We start from the raw sequence: 18,453 nt of genomic DNA, 5'->3' as shown, positions 1-18,453 counted from the left end.
TTTTTTTGTCGATGTTTGAAAGATAGCAATGCATATTAATCTTAATTTAATGATAAAACGTATTTTCAATATAATAATCGTGAAATAATTGTTGAGTTTAATAACGATCTATTTATTTTGCATAAATTGATAAAACAACACATCAAGTAGTACTCGTTATAAATGTACATATAATATAACTATAGATAACTTCAATCGTTTCCATTATGTACTATATATACATGTAAATCATTCTCCTGTATTATCAATTCTATGATTGGCTGCTAATAACAAACTGTTTATTATTGGATACTAAAAAATATCATCTTCTATTTAATTGAAAAATTTGTTATATTTCTAAAATTAAATATTTAACACTTTCACATATGTTTACTGACTTTTGTTCCATCAACTTTTCCTAATAATACTTTATATTAGAGAATTTTTAATTCAAATCAACTTTCGTATTTCTTATGATTCAAAAAGTTAATGAACGATCCAATGAGAGTGTCGTTTTGTATAGATAGAGGATTCAAATTGTAGTTTTATGTATAGACGTATGTATGTATGCATACACACACACACACACACACACACACACATATATATATATATATATTTATACTTACGTACCCACAGACGACACACACACATCGTAAAAAGTTTTAATGCCTGATTTTTTGATTCTTTGATTTTTTTTATTAAATACACGTAGATATCAATATTTAAACGTATACGTACGATTCGCGTGAAAGTTATTTTCAACGCGTAAAACGGTATTTTTTCCTTTATTTCTTTTTCTATTTAACAAAAATATATGTATAAATAATAACAAACTTTTTACAGGTATTTTACTGATAGCTCAAGTTCATAAGGAAAGTATATTAGAATATTCAGAGATCAAAATTGAATGGACGAAATATTGAAGATCAGACGATTGTCTAAAAATTTGTAACAAATTATGAACACGTCCACGTTATCATCAAATACTTTAGGACATTCGACGGGACAAAGAACATCAGAATCACAAGATTCAGAATTAACATCTAGTGCATCCCATACGTGCAAAATCTTAAATCAAATAAAATCTGAGCTGCAAGAACAGAAGCAACAGAAACGACTTTTGAAAGAATTGCATCTCAAAAGAGTGCAATCATTGCGTAAAGAATTAGAGTACCTTAAGTCAACCGAGTGGAAATACCAACCTATAGATAGGTATGTATTTGTTTGATTTATCAGTCAATTATTCCCTATTAATAATAAAGAAAGAACGAAGAAACGTTGCATTATAAAAAATGTAATATTCACAGATATTTGGATCAGAGCTATAGAAACTAAAAATGTTATCTTTCATGTATAATATTATTAATAATGTTTTTGGATATAAATATTTCTCGCAACCAGAAGAAGATGACATAAATGTTGTTATAGCTCGCCTTGAAAGTCTTCAGAAAGAAGATGCATTGACATCAAAGAATGAAGAAACCTGTGAAGAAACCTATGACGAAGAAGGAAGTTATTATAAAACAGGAAATGTTACGTTCGTCAATGATGAATATGTTCTTATAGACAATTGTTATATGTGCGAAACAACCAATGTACTAACTAGTAAGCCTAAAGTTGGAGATATGGTTTACTACTTTGCATACAAAAAAAATGAAGATAATGATCAAAAAATATATAAGATTATATCTATAATAGAAGAGTCTTGGGATGATACAGTTATTGTACCACAAACAAATATTGTTAAAGTAGACATATTAACGAAAACTATTATTGGAAAAGTAATTAGTCGGAAGGGGAGAAAAGTATTCATTGATCCTAATGACATTTGTATTGATCTAGATAAGATAAATTCTGAATTTATACCTATAGTTGGAGATTGGTTGCAGTTGGAATGTTTGGTAGAATTTGACGAGAAAAAAACAGATTTAACTGGAAAAATTATAGAGATTAATAGAATACGACCTTTAAGATCTAAATTGGATATTAATGTTATAACTGTTTATGATCCTATAAAGGAGTATGGAACAATTGGAAAAACTACTGTATTTAATAAAGCTGTTTGTGAATCTGGTTACATACCTTATGTAGGTGATAAAGTAGCTAGTGATACTATAGAAAGTGATCAAGGCATCTATTCATGGAGATCTTTGACTGTAGTCCCATTATTGCAGGCAAGATAAATATTCGGCATTGTACGATAGTTCCTAATTTATTATTTAAATGTACAATTTATGATAATTTATTTTTAGGTGCCGGATAAAACCAAGCAACTTCCAATTCCAGAGTCTTCGCAATCTTTTCAAATACCGCAACTTGATTTGGATACATTGATTAAAGATAAATGTGGCATAATTATTAGCAATGATTTAAAAATCAATGTAAATATACAAGAAGAGAAAGATATATTTGTTTTAATACAGAACACAAGCTCTAGTAGTCATATGTTATGTAAAGGGTGCTTTATGTCAAAGAAAGCACAATCACAATTATCTTTAGTATGGCCTGAAGTTAAGCAAACTACCATTTTAAATCCTTCTGCAACAATTTCCTATCAATTTAAGTGCAATGCAAAATTTGTAGGAATTTCTGAAGAATTATTTATCTTTATTTTTAAAGGATTCCAAATAGGAAGAATTTTTCAAATAAATGTTGAATCAAAAAATATCTTAGATACTCAAAAAAGATGTACTTATAAGAGAGATAACTATGTTCCATTTATAGATAAGGAAGAAGAATCGATGTATATTCCAGGGATACGACCCTGTAAACCACCTGCATTTATAAAAATGCGTAATGGTACATTTAAAGTACCAAAGCGCTTTTGGGATGCCGTACTAAATAATTTAAATAAATCACAAATTGAATGTGAAATTGCAATTGGAAATGCAATACCTTGTTTATTGCAAAGACTATGCTTTGAAACATATAGAGATCGGTTTCATGCTTTATTATATTTGGAAGAAATTGATCAAACTTTTGCTATGCAAAAATATGACATGGAAAGTGCTGTGATGAAACATTGTGGGGAATATCTTAGCTTAAAAGTACTTGGTCTAGCAGAAAAACGACCTTCTCTCCTTATTGGTGATAAAGCTATAATATCCTTCAAATGGGATAAACATCATGGTATATATACACACATATATATATATATATATATATATTTTTTTTTTTATTTATTTATTTATTTGCTTTTATTAAGAGGTCTTTATTCTGTTGTTATTGTTTCAATTGATTTGAAATAATATATTCAAATGAAAAATTATATTTATTTCTGAAATCATTATTAGGTAAACTGAAATACGAAGGATATATTCACAAAGTGACAAGTACAGAGATTTTCTTAAAATTTAATAAAAAATTCCAACAGGAATATAATAATGAAGATTGTCAAGTATCATTTAAAAGTTCTACTACTGTTATGCAACGTTGTCACAATGCTGTTAATTTAGCAGTATTACATTTAGGACCTGAATTTCTTTTTCCTACTCGTGTTATTACAAAAGATCCACAAGTAATTTTAGATGAAGTTGATAGCGAAGAAAGAGCACCTAGTGAAAAGGAAGAATATAAACGAAATGGATCAGTTTCATCTGTATCTTCAAGTACAACTAGCGATAATTCTGATAGTACAACGAAATCATTGCCAAGAGTATCAGTTGCAGAAAGACTTTTTAAAGTCAAACCTATAGAACAACCTAAAAATATAACAGGATATACTAATTTGGCCACGGTTGATCATGATACTGATAACACTAAGAGTATTGGTGAATTTAATAAGGATAAGGATAAGGATAAAGATAAAGATACAGAAAAAGATAAAGATAAAGATATAGAAAATGATAAAGATGCAGAAAAATATAAAGATAAAGATACAGAAAAAGATAAAGATACTTCTGTTTTTTCTGACACAGGATGTAAAAAGGAAGAAGATCCAGATTCTTCCAATACCTCTGATATTGATGCAGCATTAAATAAATGTATTTCACAAATAAAAAAACGGAAGTTAATTTGGTTTAATAAAAATTTAAATTATTACCAAAAAGAGGCTGTAAAAAATATCTTAAAAGGATTAGCTCGTCCTTTGCCATATGTGATATTTGGCCCACCTGGTACAGGAAAGACTGTTACTTTATGTGAAACAATTTTACAATTATTAACAATTCTACCCGAAAGTAGACTTTTAATTGCTACACCATCAAACAGTTCGGCAAATTTAATATTGGAACGACTATTGGAGAGTAATATATTGAAACCTGGTGACGTGGTAAGTATTCTTTATTTATTCTATTTGTTTTTAACTATACCATAGAAGATAATTTTTAGGTACGACTTATAGCGCATCATTGTCTAGACGATGGTACTATACCAAAAAAATTACTGCCTTACTGTGCAACTGCGGACATAGCTAAAGAAGGAACACGTCATAGATTTGAATCATCTGTTCAAGGGCCTAAGATTAATTGTACTATGAGTACAATTGGACGTCATAGAATTACAATTGGCACTTGTACTGCATTGGGAGTGTTATACAATATGGGCTTTTCTCGCAGTCATTTCTCTCATGTACTAATAGATGAAGCAGGCCAAGCAACAGAGCCAGAAATTATGGTACCATTAAGTTTCATTCATGCTAGTCATGGACAAGTAGTTCTTGCAGGTGATCCACTACAACTTGGTCCAGTTATACAAAGTAAATTGGCAAAACAGTTTGGTTTGGAGGAATCATTTCTCTCAAGACTACTTTATCAATTTCCTTATCAAAGAGATCCTGAAGGATTTGAAACCTGTTATGATCCTAGACTTGTAACAAAACTTATTATAAATTATCGAAGTTTACCAGAAATACTAGAACTGCCCAATTCATTATTTTACAACTCCGAATTACAAGCAAAAGTACTTATATTAATATCTCAAATAAAAAATTATTGGTTGTATTTTAAATAATACATTATTTTTTAGATTTCATCTAAAAATAGTGACGAAGCGCAGCTTTTACGGACACTAGCTGAAGAATTGCCTGAAAGGACAGGATTACCGCCAGCTATACTTTTTCATGGAATAAAAGGAAAAAATTTAAGAGATTCCGATAGCCCAAGTTGGTATAATCCTGAAGAAGCAACACAAGTATACATTTACCTTTTAAGATTATACAACTGTGGAATTTCTCCAGAAGACATTGGTATCATAACACCTTATCAAAAGCAGGTAAAAATTATAAATATATACGTAATTAATTGTACTAAACATATATATGTATATATATATACATATAAAATTGATTATATACCTTATATCTCTCTCTTTATTATAAAGGTTTTGCAAATTCGACAATTACTTTGGGAATTAAATATTGTATGTCCAAAAATCAGCAGTGTTGAAGGATTCCAAGGACAAGAACGAAAAATAATAATCCTTTCAACAGTGCGATCCTCTACAAATTTTATCGCTGAGGATATCAAACATGCTCTGGGATTTATTGCTTCACCAAAAAGATTAAATGTTGCTATCACTCGTGCACGTGCTTTACTCATTATTCTTGGAAATGCTGAATTATTAGCTGAAGATCCATATTGGAGAAGTGTTCTCATCTATTGTCTTGACCGAAATAGTTATATTGGATGTAATTTCGTACCATTTCATCTTAATAATTCTTTTATAAAAAAAGATAGTACATTGGATGAAACTTAACATATCATATATATGTATGTACCACTGGTAATGTAAAATATGTGAAAGACATTTTTATTTTTGTATCACTCTTTTCTTTATTAATTAGGTGTTTCAACGCACTGATAATAGTCAGGAAAAATAAAAAACCAGATAATGAATAAGATAAATATATTACATTTTTCTATCTAAATGTAATCAGTAATAAGTAAATGTAGTCTTTTTTTTATTTTAGAAAAGATTTATTATTCTAAAAGATTTATATCGATTTTTCGAAAATGGATAAAACATTTTTTTTTTTATATAGTAAATTTGATAGATTTTTATACAATGATGTATGAAGTTATGCATCAAGCAGTAATACAGCGTATTCTCTAATAAGTTTATATGCTCGAGATAAGTTATAATGCTGTGAATCATCTTCATATTCATATATTTTGTCATACAGTTTTGTATAAAATGTTTAGACGTCACACATCCATATTCCAAGAACGATGATACTGTAAAAAAATATATCTTTACTAAGTATAATCTTTAAAAACAAAAGTATATTATTATGGATTCTAAATTCTTAGAGTAAAGCACAGATAAAGTTATATTTTATTTATAAAAAATATATTAATGTGTTACAAAATTAAAAAATTCTATATTGTTAAATAATTTTGGAAGTTTATAAAAAATGTTATTTTTTATTTTATGCTAAATTACTTTATATTGCTATGATGAAAATAAATCATACAAAACATATCACAACTCTTATTACGAATGTTAATATATAAAATATCTGGTAACTTAAATAATCTTTGCAAATAAACAGTGATGCATCTTAAATGAGGCTGACAATGAGAACGCAAAAAAAACAATTACACGTTTCTTTACATTGTGTATATGTGTATTATATATATATACACACACATATATATATATATATATACCTATACATATATACACAGGCGCACATGAAATTGTTTTCACCATCAGTAACGTGACTATCCTGTCATGCTTTGATGTAAAAATCTCTTGCTTGTTGATATTAAGTAGCATCAAACTCTTTATAATAAAATTATTGACTTCCAACTACCTTTATTTCCACTATTATTGCGATTTGACAGATTCAAAACAAAGAACAAGACACTCTAAGTGGAGTTTGTTACAAGCGATACTGACCTCTATTAGTTCCACATTATACTTACTGGATCCTGATTCTTCGCTTTTACTTTCCGTTCGATTAGATTTTCTAAAGCTTCACTCCGTACACTTAAGGTTTCAATTTTTTCAACCAGTTGTTGGTATGGAGATGCTGGCTGTCCACCCATTACAACGTGTCCTAATTTACTGTCTATTTTTGCATCTAATCGAGCATTACGAATTAAATTAACTATCCAACATTCTGCTACATCTGCCTTCATATTCAATTTTTCCGCAAGCATTCTGATAAACGTAAGGATTATTCCAATTATAAAATATCCTTTTTCAAATATATAATAATAGTAATAAATTTTGGAAATATACCCAATACTAATACATTGATGAATTCTGCAGAAAGTTTCAAAGATCATTAATCTAGCATTTTCTACAAATTCATTCAACAATGCTATGAGGAAGAAATCATTGAATACAACGGTTTGGCATTGTCGCAATTTCTGTCTTGCTCCGTCAAAATCAAAATTAACATATAAATGTTCCAAAAATTCAGTAATAGGATCCCGGTATGTATAAGATTCCTAAATTGTAACAGATAATAATATAAATATGCTACAAGGGAAGAAAATGTTTACAGTCAGTTTAAACTGACCTGTTGTATCACTTTTACAAGATCTTTCAATATAGAACGTCGAGAACGATTGACAATCACCGCTGCAGCTAAGTAACGTAATATATGTGGACACATTGTTTGTATAGCATTTAGATAACTGAAAAAATATAATAAATATAATATATAATAAAGTAATAATTAAGAGAGGAATATAGTTAATTTGTGATACATACTGAGGTCGATAAAGAAACATTTCAATAATCAAATCTCTTCCCTTAACATGATTAAAGAAAACAAACAAGCTCCAATGAATAAGCCATGTACGTAATTGTAAAACTTGTACAGAATTTCCAATAATATTACTATCAATATATTCTCTTAGTTTGTTTACATCTTCAAGCGCAGTTTCCCAGTTTTGTACAAGAATCTCTGAAGCTAACTTGCCCCATAATACATTTAAATAATTCTAATTAAAAATAAAGTATTAGATTTGTTAACATAATAATAAAAATTGTATAATTTATAATATTGATACATAAATACCTTGTCAGTTGGTGGCATTATGAGCATGTAAAAATAGAGATATGAAGTGGAAACAGAATAATTACCGCATTCATAACGATAATGTGCAAGTTTTACAAAATTGTCCATCATTTCTACCCTAAACTATAAGATACAATTTAAATCGATCAATTGCAATAAAAAGTATATCTCAAAAAATTAAAAATGATTATATAAATTATATAACTTACATCAGATTCTTGTGTAAGATAATTACTCAAGGCCTTCGAATCTCTCATGTTTTCCATTTTCTTCATTACTTCTTCATTATTCATTAGAGCTACAACAACGGAAACATTGTTTTGCAATATACTAAGTTCTTGTAAAACACCTGCACGTCTGGCTTTTAATTCCTGTAATAATAAGTATTTCAAATCTTTATTATAACATTATATTATGATAAGAAATAAGATAAAAAAAACCTTAATAAAATTATATTTATATTTAATCGTTACATACCTCTGGAACTTCCAAATTAGGATACAATTGTTTTCGAATATCAATTGTATAATCTATCATATTAGTTTTACTAAGAATATCCAATTTTGCTTGAAGTAATTCATCTTCGTCATAAATCTATATATAATAATAGAACGTGATATAGTTTGGTAAGAGGAGATGCGACAAAATATTAAGTATATTGCTTACTTGTTTAGCAGATAAAAATTCAAGAAGTGGAAAAACCAAATGACGATCCAAATATTGTCCTATCCGAGACGTTAAATCGTATTGTGCCATCGTGATTTCTAATAAATATTACAATAGTTGATTCTAACCACACTGTAAAAAAGGAATGTTTCACGCAACGTGTTCACTCCACAACGTAAAACACTCGATAAAGTTACTAGTATAAATAATCGATAGATAACATTAACAATTAGAATCATTGGCCAACTTCATTCGACTGTATAATAAACGATTCAAATTCACAACTTGCATACTATTATAGTTCGTTTTCATAAAGTTATAATAATACATATTCTTACATATTAATAATATATACATATATATATATATATATATATATATATTTTTTTTTTTTTTCTATTTACAAAAATGAATAAAACTTTTGTATAAAATAGATTTTCATTGATTTAATGCAAGCTCGTATATATACGCATCTTATAATTTAAAAAGTAGAAACGTATTTAAATTGAAAACTTACCCATACACTGGTACTGGTAGAACTTTCTTAAGTTTCTAAATGTCACACGGTAGGATAGGGTACTCTGCCTTTGTAATATTTAAGAGCCTGATCGAACTACATACTATTAAACATTTTCATCAGTAATTTAGTCGCTCCGGCGATCCGATGAACGGATAGTAGGTTAGCAATGCCAACGTTCTGTGAACAATATTTGATATATTTTTAAATTTCAAGTGGCTTTGTGAATTTAAAAATTTAATAAGATGCCACCTAAAAAAGCACCTGCCCCGAGTAAAAAGGCGGAACAAAAGAAGAAGGAAAAAGTAATCGAAGTATGTAAAAGTATCGTATCTATGTTAAAAATCATTCCTCGCATTGATGCACACGTGTAAATAACACGAGTAATAATTTATTATAATAATATTCTATGCATATTATTATCACATATTACTAACACATATGTCTTTTTATATTTTATTCGTAGGATAAAACATTTGGTATAAAAAATAAAAAAGGTGCAAAGCAGCAAAAATTTATACAACAAGTAGAAAAACAAGTAAAATCTGGTGGTGTTAATCCACGAAAGATAGAAGATCCTAATGCTAAAAAACTTGAAAAGGAAAAAAAATTGAGAGAACAGAAAGAATTGGCACTTATTTTCAAACCAGTTCAAGCACAAAAGATAGACAAAAGTAATTTCTGATAAAATTTATTTGTTTTTTTTTTTTTTTTTATCATTATAATTATAATCAATTATGATAATGAATTTACTATTTCTAAGAATTTTTTGGAGATGTTTTAACATAATTGGAATGTACAGGTACGGATCCGAAATCTGTTATATGTGCATTTTTTAAACAAGGACAATGCGGAAAAGGAGATAAGTGTAAATTTTCTCATGACTTAAGTATAGAACGCAAAGCGGAGAAACGATCTCTATATTGTGATATGAGGGACGATGATAAAGAAGCAGACACCATGGATAAATGGGACGAAGACAAATTAAAAGAGGTTGTAGAGAAGAAACATGGAGGAAGTGGTCAACGACCTACTACAGATATTGTATGCTCTTCATTATTATTTAATTAATATTAATATAATGTAATATAATATTATATTAAATACGTTTAAATTGTAGATCTGTAAACATTTCTTAGGAGCAGTAGAAAAATCAAAGTATGGATGGTTTTGGGAATGTCCAGTTGGTCAAAAGTGTATATACAGACACGCGTTGCCACCTGGTTTTGTTCTTAAGAAAGATAAAAAGAAAGAGGATAAGAAAGATGAAATTTCATTGGAGGATCTAATCGAGAGAGAAAGAGCAAATTTAGGACCTAATCAGGTATCTTTATATTCTTATAAAGTTTGTTCAATTTATTAAACTATTGTAAATTTAATTAAATCTAATAATATTCCTCGAAATGAAATATTTTCTCTATTTTCGTACATTGCAGACAAAGATAACTTTAGAAACCTTTTTGGCTTGGAAAAAGAGAAAATTACAAGAAAAGAAAGAACAAGCTATCAAGGATGAAGAAAAACGAAGAAATGATTATAAAGCAGGTCGTCAAGTGGGTATATCCGGTCGTGAAATGTTCTACTTCAATCCAGAACTTGCTGCTGGAGATGGTACTTACATTAGCATTATATACTTTAAGTTGACCACGATTATAATTAATTTAACATATTTTTATTATATAAATTTGTTTGGATCAGGTATTGATGATGGCGATGAAGCAATATCTAGTTATGTGCGTGAGGAAGATGAAGAAGAAGATAAGATTGAATATAGGGAACTTGATATGGAACGACTTGCCTTTGAAGCTAGTGAGACTGATACTACGGGTATAACAGTTGCATCTACAGATCGTTTGAAAGCTAATGGTACTGCTGAAGACAATAAAGATAGTACTGGTAATACACTTTATAAATTAACAATTTATAAAAATGATAATGGCCCTTTAACAATCTGCCATTTTCCTTTTGAACAGTGACTGTAGGAGAAGGTGCAACTGCCTTAGCAATAAATGAAAATCTATTTATGGAAGAAGATTTAGAAGATTTAGAAGAAGAATTAGGGGACCTGGACTTAGAGGAGTGATCCAGATGTCCCATTCTTATTTCTCCTCTCAATATATTAATGATATTTGCCTATGATCATATATCTGTATTGTCCAGAGATTCATTAGTCATAAGTATAATGCAGTGTTTCATTATTTACTTCAACCTATAAATAGGAAACCTAACATTAGATACTGAGGGCTGGTCTCGCGCAGATAACTAAAAAGAAGAAAAGAAAAAAAAAAAAAAAAAAAAAAGGAAAAAAAAAAATGAATATCTTGTTAAAATAATAGTTTTAGCAATTTTTATTCTACGCATGCATTGGAATATATAGATTTTAACTCTGTCCTATCGAAGTCAACGAAAGAAATCGTTGGACGTAAAAAATGAACCTTTGACCGTAGGGCCGATTTAGGGCTTCTACAGGTTGAATTTTCTTTCCGTAAAAAAATGATGAATTGATGAATCACCCGTTATAATAGTGAAAGTAATCCGACCAACGAGATATTCAAGCGTACAACTATACGACAAGAAAAAGTCAATATCACTTTTGCATCTGAAAATTATTTTGTTCGCATATCGCACATTTTTTTAATTAACAGATTTTATTTTTTTATCAAATTATAAGGTAACACTTTGATATAATTATTAATAATTAATCTAAACTCTAGAAATATAGATCGATGTGATTTCATCTTATTAATTTTTTACAGTTGGTAAAAATGGTTTGACGTGAAGTTGCTTATCGCGATATCTCGAAGTGAATAGTGCTTTGGTAGACACCACGCATTAAAGAGCGTCTTATACCTGCGACGCGTTGCAAATAATCTCGAGTAAAAAGTTTAGTGCAAAATGTGTATTATTTGGTTTTGATTAATGTTATTATAACGGAATGAAACAAAGAATCTTTGTGAACAATTAGTATTAATAAAAGTATAATGGATAAAATAAGTAATTTTAACAATGATCTTTTTCTGTCAGAGAATGAATATGGTATGTACAATTATTGTTTAATACATTCTCACAATTAGATTTCAGATGTGTCTCTTTAAATAAATACATAATAATACCTTTTTGATCCTGAAAGATATTAATTTTGTATATAGAGTTCAATTGCAAGAAGTATTTTTCAATCGTATATCTACTTCAATAATACTTTACTTTCTGTCCCATTGAATTGTTTTAACTTTCTTTATACCAATCATCTCTTTTACTTCAGATGGTAATGATGGTGACTATAATGACAATGAAGTTACGAGATATCATGATACACAGAGTAATTTCAAATCAAAAACGAAAAAGAAATATCGTACTTCAGCTTCTGAAAGTACGGTTAAGAAAAAGAAACGGAGCAAAAAAGGAACTGACGTAATGTCAAATCTTAATAGAGAAAAAGAAGCTTCTAAATCGAATGCTAACAATTATGAAGGTGACTATTCAAAAAAATGTAACGAAACTGACAATGATCCTGAATTTGAGATAAAGCATGGTTCATATTTTGAAGACTTCAATGAAGGTACACAGGTTGATAGAATACAGGACATGACCTCTCCTTTCAGTACTGAAGCATCTGTTTCCAATATGTCAAAAGGAATTAAAAGACGTCATATATCGACTGATGATGATACAGATAATGACGATCAAAAAACCTGTAATAATTCATATGACGACGATAGAAATAGAGGATTTATGAAAGACAATATGGGATATAATATTGATAAAAGCCACGAGAAGAATAGACAAAGTCATTTAGGATCTTATTATGATTTTAATAAAAGTCAATTTGAAAGTTCATACGAGATGACCGCAAATTTCAGCGAAGATACATCTGCATTCAATATGCCGAAAAGTGGTAAAATAAAGTACAATGAATCATTTGACGATAATAAGTCATTAAAAGTGAATGATAATAGTGACGAAGAGAATTCTTCCAAGAAAATTTGTTTGGAAAAAATAGGAAATGCAACGTCAAACACAACAGGTAATGCTACTAATGGAAAGGGAAAAGCAGAGCTTATGATGGAAAAAATGGGATATCAAGCTGGCAAAGGTCTTGGAAAACATAATCAAGGTCGATTGGAGCCAGTACAAACTTCAATGCAACGTGGACGGCGAGGAATTGGTCATTCTTATCCTGAACTTGAAGCTGCGAGCCTTAAGTGGGATCCTAAAGAAGAAATAATACAGATTAAAGAAGATATGGAATGGTTACAAAATACGCACCATCATGCATTAACTACGAAAGAAATGCACGATTGGATAGTATTGGGTCCAAAACAAGATACGATACATAATGAAACTAAATTTTGCGAATCAAAAATAGTGAAAGATATCATAAATTCAAAAACAATATTTAATAGGATAGATAAAGTAGAAATGCGTAAAGCAAGAACACGTTCCAATCCATATGAAACAATTAGAGGTGCATTCTTTTTAAATCGTGCTGCTGTCAAAATGGCAAACATGGATAAAGCTTGCGATTTTCTATTTACAAGGCCGACTAATTTAAAAAGTAATGAGCTATTGTATTTTGCGGATGTATGCGCTGGTCCAGGTGGCTTTAGTGAATACGTTTTATGGAGGAAAAAATGGCACGCTAAAGGATTTGGTTTTACTTTAAAAAATGAGAATGATTTTAAACTAGGTGATTTCTATGCCGGATCACCAGAAACTTTTCATACCTTTTATGGTCCAAAGGGCGATGGTGATGTATTTGACACTAGTAACCAGGAGGCTTTTAGAGATTTAATAATGAAACATACTCATGGCAAGGGTGTACATTTTATGATGTCAGATGGTGGATTTTCAGTCGAAGGACAAGAAAATATTCAAGAAATTTTATCGAAACAATTATATTTGTGTCAATGCTTAGTAGCCTTAATGATAGTAAGAGATGGCGGTAATTTTGTAACAAAACTATTTGACCTCTTTACGCCTTTCAGTGCAGGATTAGTATATTTGATGTATCGTTGTTTTGACGAAATATGTATTTGTAAGCCAAATACTTCAAGACCGGCAAATTCTGAAAGATACCTGATATGCAAAGGTAAACGTCATGACACACATGATATTATGAAGTATTTATTTCATGGAAATAAATTATTGTTAAAGTCAGACAAAGATAAAGATGTTATGGAATTAGTTCCATTGGAAGAATTGGAAATGGAAAAAGAATTTATTCAATATTTGAGAAGATCTAACAATGAACTTGGAAAAAAACAAATTATAGGTCTTCTCAAAATAGCTGCTTTTTGTGAAGATAATGCACTTTTGGAACCAAGGCAAGCAGATATGAGACGACAATGTTTGGAATATTGGGAACTGCCAGATGAAAGTCGTACATTACCACCTTTTTATAAACCACAAGATAAAATTAAACTTCTCATTAAAGATCGTGATACTCTACTTTCATATCAGCCACAAAAATTAACAAATGAAAATATTAAGCACACTATATTATCTTCGCCATATGATTGGCTATGTACGCCTTGTGGTACTGGACAATTTATAGAATCCGATAAAATGGCTACATTTTATATGAGTATGGGAAGAAGAAAAGTATATCGTTATACAAAGAATAGTTGGGATCAAATTAATGATCTTAAAATAGAATTACCTCCTGACACACTTGTATATGCTGAAGTAATAAGTGAAACTACAAAAGAGAAAAAGAGTCAACACAAAATATTTGCACTGCATATTTTAGATGGTTGGATATTGGGCGGAGAAGATATCAGTCAAAAATACTTACCAGACAGGTATGTGTATATATTATCTAATCAAAGCTACGTTAAAGAAAATGTATACAATGTTTATGTTTATAAAATATTTATTTGCATATTTAATTACAACAATTCTTTCGGCAAAACTACCAACATATCAATTTATATATATATATATATATATATGTGTATATATATAAACTAATCATAATATATTCCTTATACAGGCATGAACTTATAAAAAAATTTTGTGAAGCTTTATGGAAACCATCTCCCAATGATTTTGCAAGAGTACGTGCAAAAGAATTATATCCCTTTGATCCTGATATTGATAAAAAACTACAAGTTATTCAGCGTCTTATGAAAAATAATCGTCCAGAATTAACTTGTGATATACCAAGAACATTTCTAGATGATGAGGATACACCATACTTCGTACCAAAAAGTGTTATCTTTTTAAGAAGTACTAGTCGACCTTGGTTTCGATATAAGAGTAGAAGTCAAAATGAGACATACGTTCATAATAGCAAAACTAACGAATCACATTATGATATACGAAGACCACCAGCAGCGGAAGCTAAATTTGAAGAAACATTTTCTAATAGTATTATATGGTTTTGGCCCCACGATGAAACACTTTCTATGGAAGCTGTAGTACAATTTGTTAGAGCAAAATGTTTAGGAACAAATAGATAATAAATGATTATGACACAAACAGCAAGAGTTTAGACATATGATATATATACCAACCTACATATGGTTAAATATATATAATATAAAAGAAAATCTTTCATTATTTATAATGATGATACTCATCATTTCTGCTCATAGTTTATTTAAGCAGAAATTTTTAATTAATTTTGTTTTGTTAGGTTAACAGATTTAAGTTATTATTCTAATAAAATCTATGACAAAGGGTGATTACATATATTGAGTTGTATTGACTTGTACGTTTTCGATACAAGGGATAAAACTTTTATATGAAATAATCAATTTTTCTTTATAAAGATAAATAAAACACCTTGTTACAATATGCATGCAACTTTATTCTATAATATTTCTTTAGCGGTATTTTGTTTTGCCCAAATATATATTAATCATGTATGATATCATTTAACATTGTCATAATGTTTTTCATTAAAACAGAGATCGAGCAAATTATTTATTATGTACGCGGGTATTATGTGCGTGTGTGCACGCGTTTATTCACATACATGCACACAATTTATACATAGTTAATGTATACACAAAATATCAATCAATATGTACAGAGTATAGTAAAAAGTATATAAAATTTTATGGATAAATTTGTAAATGGTATAATTTGTTTTTAGTAAGTATTATTAAATATTTATTTGTAGCAACTGCTCCCATTATGATAGAAGATGAAGGATCACATTCCAAATCTACAATCCATTGTTTACTTATCTCGGAACCACTTTCAGGTTTTTCATAAAGAAAAACATGTCTTGTATGTTCTATTATGGCAACATAAGAACCATCTGGAAAATATAGCATTGAATGAAAAATAAACTTCTAAAGATCTAAATAAATATAAATCTTACCTGGAGAACATACACAAAATTTTTTATTACTTTTACTTGCTTCAACATAACCAAAACCTGGAAATGTTGTAGTATGCTTTATATTCCATACAGTGTCTTCTACAATATCCGTAATCCAAAGGCAGCCATCATGATCATGTCTGAGACATATTGCCTGTCCAAATTTCATTTTATATGTAAATAATACATGATTGTTTGTTCCAAGAGTTGCTAAATGTGTCGTTTTCTGCGATATAAGATTTATTCTTTGCAGAATGTTATCTTTTCCTTCTATATCGCATTCTTCCAATTGTTCAGAATTAAATCCTAGATATGGTTGACCCTCTCCACCAGGTGCATCTGGATTTTCAGAGCATAGATGTGCTAATCTACAAATAATATAAAACATGTAAATATACCTATGTAAAATGATATAAAATAAAATAGCAATAATACCTAGAATGAATTTCAGCTGCTAGTGATTCATTTGACAAACATTCACCCCCTGTATCGCCTTTTATTAACTCATTCCACATTAAACCACTTTGAAACTTTACTAAATCCAATTTTAATGTATCCTTCTCATGTTTCCAAGTTGTAAGTTTCTCATCTAATCTGTGTTGACATTCACCTTGTATTAAAACATTATTATTTACAGTAATTAATATTTCAGTTGATTTTACATTAACTTTTGCCTGACTTTGATAATATTTCTCAGGTATTTTAATCCAAACTGTGAGTGAATCTTCATCTTGAGACCAGCAATATTTAGGAATTTTTATATGTTCTCTATCGCCTATATCCGTTATACTACTTTCTGTGATTGTTTGATTGTTAGATTCAAAAGTAATATTATTTTGACAAATTGAATGTAAATGGTCACCATTTTCTTCTATAAATACATATTCTACGGTACCTCGTACCTTTAATACTTGTTTGTTAGATAAATGAAAAGTTTCTTGATTTTTATCAGATTGTTGCCAAGTATAAAATAATAATATAAGCTTTGTACACTTTTTTCCATTATCATCAGCAATAGATGATAATGTAACAATAACTTGAGATTTAGTTTGTACATATCGAACATCTAAAATAACTCCAGGCTCTGCTTCTTCTAACAGAAATGCTTTAACATGGCCAGATTTATCTTCTTTTAATAAATGGAGGCTGTTATCTCCATTAGAAATTACTACAACGCTGTTGACAGTAAATCCAATCGATGGGTTGTATAATGACTTTGATGATTTAGTATTAGAAGTATATAATTTATGTATTTTTTGAAGAGATCCATTTTTATTCAGTCGCCAAATTATATATTCTTTATCCATAAACCAACATGATGTATCATAAGGGTTTTTAAATAAATGATTGTGAAGTGCAAATAACCTTACCTCCAACCAAGATTCTTGATCGGGACTCAATTCTAACCTATATACATCTGAAATATATTTAATTCGTGTAATCTTAACGTTAATCAAATTGTTAATAGAAATATAGGTTATATATGTACCATTTTCCAAACTTATTTCAGATTTCACAGGAACAACGTCTGGAGAGAATTGATACTTTTCAAAACGTGGATTTAAAAGAGATCTATCAGGACGTAATTCTATTATTTTTGTCATTATTTGTAATGTCGTAATTCACGAAGACTATGTAGAGAGATTCGAACTCGCAAATAACTACGATAACGATACATCGGGATACGCCATAGATAAACACCTCAACTGATCTTGACATATAGCGAATCACAGATAAAATGTTTGTAGATAAATAAATTTAAATGAGGGCCATTAGATCGATTTATCAACTGAAACATTACATTTAATTTAAATGAAAGGTTATGCACGTATACGTTCATTTGAAGGATAATTTGAAATATACATATATATATATATATATATATATATATATATATATATATATATATATATATATATATTACATAAAGAAAAAAGAGAACAACATAACTGACGCTTCCGCAGTTCAGGAAACTTAAAAATATGT

The 18,453-nt window shown here is 29.1% G+C and overlaps 5 protein-coding genes across 9 annotated transcripts; 3 read left to right on the top strand and 2 right to left on the bottom strand.

The window, feature by feature from the left end:
- The first annotated feature begins 1,054 nt into the window (after positions 1-1,054).
- LOC124947754 (probable RNA helicase armi) lies at positions 1,055-7,069 on the top strand. Of its 2 annotated transcripts, none has more exons than XM_047490341.1 (7): positions 1,055-1,194; positions 1,290-2,156; positions 2,235-3,111; positions 3,276-4,252; positions 4,312-4,596; positions 4,948-5,193; positions 5,302-7,069. In XM_047490341.1, exons 2-7 carry the CDS (start codon positions 1,320-1,322, stop codon positions 5,674-5,676), a joined length of 3,597 nt encoding a protein of 1,198 aa, XP_047346297.1. In that variant the 5' UTR covers positions 1,055-1,194; positions 1,290-1,319; the 3' UTR covers positions 5,677-7,069. The 2 variants fall into 2 exon arrangements, with proteins under 2 accessions (XP_047346297.1, XP_047346296.1); XM_047490340.1 differs by having other exon boundaries at positions 4,312-4,881; positions 5,302-7,066.
- LOC124947755 (eukaryotic translation initiation factor 3 subunit E) lies at positions 5,273-8,831 on the bottom strand. 2 transcript variants are annotated; one of them, XM_047490344.1, is made up of 9 exons: positions 8,621-8,831; positions 8,432-8,548; positions 8,164-8,325; positions 7,955-8,077; positions 7,645-7,877; positions 7,451-7,568; positions 7,168-7,379; positions 6,823-7,086; positions 5,273-6,155 (listed from the first exon to the last, which is right to left on the bottom strand). In XM_047490344.1, exons 1-8 carry the CDS (start codon positions 8,708-8,710, stop codon positions 6,828-6,830), a joined length of 1,314 nt encoding a protein of 437 aa, XP_047346300.1. In that variant the 5' UTR covers positions 8,711-8,831; the 3' UTR covers positions 5,273-6,155; positions 6,823-6,827. The 2 variants fall into 2 exon arrangements, with proteins under 2 accessions (XP_047346300.1, XP_047346298.1); XM_047490342.1 differs by having other exon boundaries at positions 6,849-7,086.
- Positions 8,832-9,152: 321 nt separating this feature from the next.
- On the top strand, positions 9,153-11,324 carry LOC124948090 (zinc finger CCCH domain-containing protein 15 homolog). Its single transcript, XM_047491213.1, has 7 exons — positions 9,153-9,451; positions 9,604-9,811; positions 9,940-10,181; positions 10,258-10,461; positions 10,574-10,748; positions 10,836-11,033; positions 11,111-11,324. The coding sequence occupies exons 1-7, from the start codon at positions 9,383-9,385 to the stop codon at positions 11,218-11,220; spliced, it is 1,206 nt and encodes a 401-aa protein (XP_047347169.1). The 5' UTR covers positions 9,153-9,382; the 3' UTR covers positions 11,221-11,324.
- Positions 11,325-11,666: 342 nt separating this feature from the next.
- Positions 11,667-16,912, top strand: LOC124948084 (cap-specific mRNA (nucleoside-2'-O-)-methyltransferase 1). Its single transcript, XM_047491203.1, has 4 exons — positions 11,667-11,808; positions 11,894-12,173; positions 12,400-14,938; positions 15,130-16,912. The coding sequence occupies exons 2-4, from the start codon at positions 12,119-12,121 to the stop codon at positions 15,596-15,598; spliced, it is 3,063 nt and encodes a 1,020-aa protein (XP_047347159.1). The 5' UTR covers positions 11,667-11,808; positions 11,894-12,118; the 3' UTR covers positions 15,599-16,912.
- On the bottom strand, positions 15,928-18,324 carry LOC124948087 (nudC domain-containing protein 1). 3 transcript variants are annotated; one of them, XM_047491208.1, is made up of 4 exons: positions 17,957-18,324; positions 16,903-17,884; positions 16,468-16,835; positions 15,928-16,404 (listed from the first exon to the last, which is right to left on the bottom strand). In XM_047491208.1, exons 1-4 carry the CDS (start codon positions 18,069-18,071, stop codon positions 16,199-16,201), a joined length of 1,671 nt encoding a protein of 556 aa, XP_047347164.1. In that variant the 5' UTR covers positions 18,072-18,324; the 3' UTR covers positions 15,928-16,198. The 3 variants fall into 3 exon arrangements, with proteins under 3 accessions (XP_047347164.1, XP_047347165.1, XP_047347166.1); XM_047491209.1 differs by having other exon boundaries at positions 16,498-16,835; XM_047491210.1 differs by having other exon boundaries at positions 16,246-16,404; positions 16,481-16,835.
- Between the last annotated feature and the right edge of the window lie 129 nt (positions 18,325-18,453).

The sequence above is a fragment of the Vespa velutina genome, chromosome 3, assembly GCF_912470025.1.
Source record: "Vespa velutina chromosome 3, iVesVel2.1, whole genome shotgun sequence".
Lineage (NCBI taxonomy): Eukaryota > Metazoa > Arthropoda > Insecta > Hymenoptera > Vespidae > Vespa > Vespa velutina.
Note: the sequence above shows the minus strand (reverse complement) of the source record. Positions and strands in the feature narration are given on the sequence as shown.

What these genes read in the sequence shown, in the direction of transcription:
- LOC124947754 (XM_047490340.1), top strand. Translation starts at nt 1,320, where the DNA reads ATGTTATCTTTCATGTATAATATTATTAATAATGTTTTTGGATATAAA. An exon ending in TATTGAAACCTGGTGACGTG is followed by an intron (nt 4,253 to 4,311) that starts GTAAGTATTCTT and finishes GATAATTTTTAG; the next exon opens with GTACGACTTATAGCGCATCA. An exon ending in TAACACCTTATCAAAAGCAG is followed by an intron (nt 5,194 to 5,301) that starts GTAAAAATTATA and finishes TTTATTATAAAG; the next exon opens with GTTTTGCAAATTCGACAATT.
- LOC124947755 (XM_047490342.1), bottom strand. Translation starts at nt 8,710, where the DNA reads ATGGCACAATACGATTTAACGTCTCGGATAGGACAATATTTGGATCGT. An exon ending in AATTTTTATCTGCTAAACAA is followed by an intron (nt 8,549 to 8,620) that starts GTAAGCAATATA and finishes TATTATATATAG; the next exon opens with ATTTATGACGAAGATGAATT. An exon ending in ATGTTTCTTTATCGACCTCA is followed by an intron (nt 7,569 to 7,644) that starts GTATGTATCACA and finishes ATATTTTTTCAG; the next exon opens with TTATCTAAATGCTATACAAA.
- LOC124948090 (XM_047491213.1), top strand. Translation starts at nt 9,383, where the DNA reads ATGCCACCTAAAAAAGCACCTGCCCCGAGTAAAAAGGCGGAACAAAAG. An exon ending in AGAAGGAAAAAGTAATCGAA is followed by an intron (nt 9,452 to 9,603) that starts GTATGTAAAAGT and finishes TTTTATTCGTAG; the next exon opens with GATAAAACATTTGGTATAAA. An exon ending in AACGACCTACTACAGATATT is followed by an intron (nt 10,182 to 10,257) that starts GTATGCTCTTCA and finishes TTTAAATTGTAG; the next exon opens with ATCTGTAAACATTTCTTAGG.
- LOC124948084 (XM_047491203.1), top strand. Translation starts at nt 12,119, where the DNA reads ATGGATAAAATAAGTAATTTTAACAATGATCTTTTTCTGTCAGAGAAT. An exon ending in TCTGTCAGAGAATGAATATG is followed by an intron (nt 12,174 to 12,399) that starts GTATGTACAATT and finishes CTTTTACTTCAG; the next exon opens with ATGGTAATGATGGTGACTAT. An exon ending in CAAAAATACTTACCAGACAG is followed by an intron (nt 14,939 to 15,129) that starts GTATGTGTATAT and finishes TTCCTTATACAG; the next exon opens with GCATGAACTTATAAAAAAAT.
- LOC124948087 (XM_047491208.1), bottom strand. Translation starts at nt 18,071, where the DNA reads ATGACAAAAATAATAGAATTACGTCCTGATAGATCTCTTTTAAATCCA. An exon ending in GCAGCTGAAATTCATTCTAG is followed by an intron (nt 16,836 to 16,902) that starts GTATTATTGCTA and finishes TATTATTTGTAG; the next exon opens with ATTAGCACATCTATGCTCTG. An exon ending in ATTTTGTGTATGTTCTCCAG is followed by an intron (nt 16,405 to 16,467) that starts GTAAGATTTATA and finishes TATATTTTCCAG; the next exon opens with ATGGTTCTTATGTTGCCATA.